General features: G+C 70.2%; 1 protein-coding gene across 1 annotated transcript; it reads left to right on the top strand.

Moving 5' to 3' along the window:
• Nucleotides 1-4,081: 4,081 nt before the first annotated feature.
• CHLNCDRAFT_140988 (expressed protein) lies at nt 4,082-4,873 on the top strand (the record flags this gene model as incomplete). Its single annotated transcript, XM_005843458.1, has 3 exons — nt 4,082-4,218; nt 4,438-4,502; nt 4,803-4,873. The coding sequence occupies 3 exons, from the start codon at nt 4,082-4,084 to the stop codon at nt 4,871-4,873; spliced, it is 273 nt and encodes a 90-aa protein (XP_005843520.1).

The following is a 4,873-nucleotide window of genomic DNA, read 5'->3' as shown; positions in this document are numbered from 1 at the left end:
TTTTTTTGGGGGGGGGGGGGGGGGCGCCGTCACCACCACCAACAGCACCACACCACAAGCAGCAGCAGCAGCAGCAGCGGCGGCGGCAGCGGCCTCACGCCGTGATGTGCAGGAAGCGCTCGCCCGGCGGGGTGGCGGCCATGCGGCGCACCGCCGCCAGCCGCCGCTCCTCATCCCAGCACCCAGCTGCGGCGCCGCACGGCGTCGATGCCCTGGGCGTATCCGGCAGCCCAACTGGCGGCGCTGCGCACCGGTAGTCGGCTAGGAGGTGCCGCGGCGGCGGCTCGCAGGTCTGCTGCGTACCAGCGGCAGCGGCGGCGGCGGCGGCGGCGGCGGCGGCGGCGCACGCTCCGACGCCTCCGCCTGTGCCTGCGCCGTCCGGCTGCCGCACTCGCGGCTGCCAACCATGCTTGTTGCCGGCCCCACGCGCGTGGCTGGCCTTTTCACCGACCTGCGGTGGGGTATGACAGGGCCTTATGGACCCTACTGGGGTCCATAGCACCCCAGTAGCCTGGGCGCTGCACCACCCGAGACCAGTGGCGCGGGCAGAGCGGCCCCAGTTTCGCCAGCCGGGGGTCCAACAAGCCCACCTGAGGCCTCAACCGCGACCCAGTGCAGCCCATGGGGCGAGCCGCTCCCGAGCCAGCAAGCCACGCGCGAGCGCACAAACAGGAGCGCGGTTATCTGCCAGACGGCGGCATGCCATGCTGGGAAAAACGCTTTGCCTCGATGGGCAAATCGGAAAAAATAGTCCTGCGGTGGGCCAGGCTGTCGAACCGGCTCCCGGAGGGGAAGGAGGAGATCTGAAGCCGTCGGTTCTGCTACCAGCAAACATAAAAAATGCAAGCGCGACGAGTGTGGGCGGTGTGCAGGCCAAGGCCGTGAATGGGAGGGTGGCCAGCCGCCGCCGCCGCCGCCGCGCCCACGAAACGCTGACTGAAGAGACGCCACACCAATGCGTGGCTGTGCTTCTCTAGGCCGCGGGTTGTGATCCCTGGCGATACCCTGTGGAACCTTAACGCAGGGCTGCACTGGCACCAGCGCGCACTTCAGCTGCCTGCCCAGCTGCGCAACAGGCGAGAGGCTTTGCGTCGCAAGAGCGGTGCGCGGGCAGCAGAGCCTTGGCCCACACGCCAGACGGCCACCGCCAACCCGTCTCTTCTTTCAATGCCACGGGCCGGGCGCCATCTGGCGCAATGCATCGGCGCAAGGGAGCGGCCGTGGCGAGGCGGCTGTGGCAGGCGCGGCTTGGAATGCGGACCCCGCAAATCATGTGCATGCAATTGAATTTGTTAATAAAGACGATGATGAGAAGGGCCTGTGGCTGTGCAGATGAGCATGCCGAAGAGGCAGCGGCGGCGGTCGGCGGCAGATGGCAGATGGCGGGCGGCACCCCGCCCCCCGAGCATCTCCCACGGCGACCGAAAACCCTAAACCCATGCATCGTCGCCTGGTGCCCGTGCACACTGAATCTCTTCACTCCCCCGTTCCCCGTCCCCACACCACCCCGGCCTGTGCCCGCAGCAACGCCCCAGCGCGCGCAGCCATGGCGGCCCAGCCCGAGCCCAGCAAGCTGGGGCGCCACCTGGTGCGCCACGAGCTCACCGACCAAGTCCGGGCCGCCGCCGCCGCGGAGCTGGGCGCCAACGCGACGGCGGCGGGCCACGCCCTGTGGCAGCTCAGGTGCGCCCCTGCCGCCGCCACCTGCTCCTGTGTACTCTCACCAAGGGGGCTGAGCGGTCTTTCAGAGGCCAGTGCATACCTGACACTTGTGCCACTCTTGCGCCGCTCCGTCTGAGCCGCCGCACCTCCATGTGCCGCCGCCGTGCGCTCATCAAGCCCTGCTGGCTCGCCCGCTGCCCCAATGGCTGGCCTGCTGCAGGAAGCAGGCGCTGCGGGACACGTTTGAGCGGGTGTATGGCGTGCCGACAGCCAGCGGCAACAACGGTGGGGCGGGTGCTGCTGCTTCCTGTGCAAGACATGCCGGGGGGTGGCGCTGGTCGGGGCGGGGCGCACCGCCTCAAAGTCGTGCCCAGGCCGGTGCCTGCTGCCATCGCCGCCATCAGGACATGCCGCCGCAGCCGTGCCGGCTGGTTGGGCAGCGCTGCCTGCCTCGCACCGCCGCCGCCGAGGCCACGCTTGTTTCCACCCTTCTCCTCCCGCGTCCCCCCTGCAGACTGGCTGAGGGGCAAGCTGCTGCAAGGTGGGGCCTGGCGCCTTTACAGGGAGCGGGGTGGCGGCTGTGGCCGCCTGGTGAGGGGCGGGCGGGGCGGACGGGACCCAACTGATGTGGCTTGCGGGGTGGTGTGCATAGGCGTGCAGAGCTGCACCTGCCTCATGCACGCTAGCCTGCCCGGCCGCTGCCGCTGGCGGCGCCTGCCTCCGTGCCCCACCCCCTGCCTCTTGCGCCCTGCCTGCCTCACCCCTGCCCGCCCCTCGCCCGGCCTGCAGCCGTGGGCCTGCCCGCCTGCTGGCACCCCGACGGCGGCGCCGGCGCCGTGCAGCCGCGGCCCCAGGCGGCGGCGGCGCCGCGCTGCGGCGGCGGCCGCAACCAAATGCAGCGCAGCAGCGGTGGCGCCGATGGCTGGCCGACCGAGCCCAGCTGCTCTCCCATGGCCCCCACGACCCCTCCCTCAGCTGCCGCCATCTCCCCGGCAGGCGGGCCTTTCACCGGCGACGGCGCTACGGCCCTGCATGAGGCCTTGCACGGCCAGCTCAGCGCCGAGGGTGACCGTGCGCTTGCTTGGCTGGCATGCCAGCTGTGCGCGGGCTTCCGCGGTGCTTGTCTGCCCGGCCTCCCGCCTGACGGGACCCCCCTTTGTGCCGGCTTGCCCCCCACACCCACACCCACACCCACACCCACCCTCTGGCACTGCAGTCTGCGGGGCCATTGCCGCAGCGCTGTCCAGCCTGTCACCACAGCAGCAGCTGGCGGCAGCGGCGTTTGCGTCGAGGGCGCTGATGCATCCCGCCGCCGCCCGCTTGCGGGATTTGTATGCGCTGCTGGAGGATACCGGGAGCTTGGCGTATACTGTGGATTCCACGGCGAGCCAGGGGGTGCCCCTGGCGGCCTGGGTGGCCGTCAAGCAGGCATGCCGGCCGGGGCCTTGACCGGGCGGCCGCCTGCCTGTGTTCTGCTGCTGGCGCTGTCGGCAGGGGCGGTGGGCCGGTGTCAGAGTGAACACGCTGCCGCCGACAGCCGCCGCACGCCAGTATAGCAGCATGGAGGGCCCTCCAGCTGCGCCCCCAGGAAACAGCAGGTACAGCAGGCTGTAAGCTGTAGCATACGGCAGTTGCACCCAAAAGGAGCACGTGCATGCTACGGGGCGGCTGGGCTGAGACGCCACCCGCGGCGCCTTCCCTTCATGCCTTCTGCCTGGTCGGCTGTGTTTGGGCAGCGCAGCACTGTTCGGCAGGCCGTATGGTTCGGCTACAGGGTCAGCTCACTTCTTTGTGACCGAGAGATGCAGGCAGCAGGGGACACAACACACAGGAGGGGCGGCTCGGCGGCTCATGCCGTGGGTGGCCGTCTGTTGGGCCCATGGCTGGAGCAGTACTTGGGGAGGACGATTGCGTTCACAGTAGTATTCGGATTGCTTCCCCATGCATTGGCATGTTAGGTGATGTTCAGGCGATCCAGCTGTGCGGCGGCTGCGCCCCGGGCTGTGCTCCCGACCAAGCCCAGCGCCAGCAGCATGCCACGCCGCTCCTGAACACAGGACAGCACAGCAATTCCTGATGCAATGCGGGGGCGAGCCTGGCGGCAGAGGAGGTAATGGCGGCAAAGGAGCTACAGGTGGAAGCGGCGGCAGACAGCGGCGGCAGACAGCGGGCGGCTGCCAGGGCTTTTAGGGGTGCTGTACGTACGCGTTTGCGCCTGCAAGGGGCATTTCCCCCCAAGCACCCCCACCGGCCGAGTGACACAACCCATGGCGCCCGTTGTTCCAGCCCTACTTTTGCGCGCTGCCGGAAGCTCTCCACGCGCATGTGCCCCTCCCCACTCCTCCCCCACACCTCCCAGCCTGTGCCCGCTGCCCCATCCACAACACCGCCCCCTCGCGACGCCGCCCCGCGCGCAGCGATGGCGGCCCAGCCCGAGCCCAGCAAGGTGGGGCGCCACCTGCTGCGCCACGAGCTCACCGACCACGTCCGGGCCGCCGCCGCCGCGGAGCTGGGCTGCGACGCAACGGCGGCGGGCCACGCCCTGTGGCAGCTCAGGTGTGCCGCCGCCGCCGCCTGCTCCTGTGTACTGTCACCAGGAAGCGCCAGGCTGTGCTGGCGTGTCTTGCTGAACGGTGTATCACAGGGCAGTGCGTGCCTGGCGCCTGCGCCGCTCCTTCGTGCTCAGCCTGGGCCGCCGCACCTCCCTGTTCCGCCGCCGTGCGCTCATCAAGCCCTGCTGGCTCGCCCGCTGCCCTGCTTGCTGGCGGTCTGCAGGAAGCAGGCGCTGCGGGATACGTTTGAGCGGGTGTACGGCGTGCCGACAGCCAGCGGCAACAACGGTGCGGCGGGTGCTGCCGCTTCCGTTGTTTGGTTTGCTTTTGCCTGCGTGATTGCATGCCGGGGGCCGGGCATGTGCTGCTGCTGGAAGGCATGTGCTGCTGCTGCGCCAGCAGCGTCGCATGCTGGCGCAGCCACGGTCCCTGCCCTGCCGCCGCCCGGGCGCCGGCGCGCCTTCCTGCCCCGCCTCGCCGCCGCCTCCGCCGTGCGCTGGTGCATTGTCTCTCGTCCCGCCTGGCTGCCCCGCCAGCCGCGCTGATGCCTCTCCCACCACACCCCTTCCCTCCCGCTTCCTCCTGCAGACTGGCTGAGGGGCAAGCTGCTGCAAGGTGGGGCCTGGCGCTTGATGGGGAGAGGGACTGTGGCGGTGTGA

Source organism: Chlorella variabilis (genome assembly GCF_000147415.1).
Source record: "Chlorella variabilis unplaced genomic scaffold CHLNCscaffold_30, whole genome shotgun sequence".
In the NCBI taxonomy this organism is placed as follows: domain Eukaryota; kingdom Viridiplantae; phylum Chlorophyta; class Trebouxiophyceae; order Chlorellales; family Chlorellaceae; genus Chlorella; species Chlorella variabilis.
This window is presented reverse-complemented; position numbering and strand designations above follow the sequence as displayed.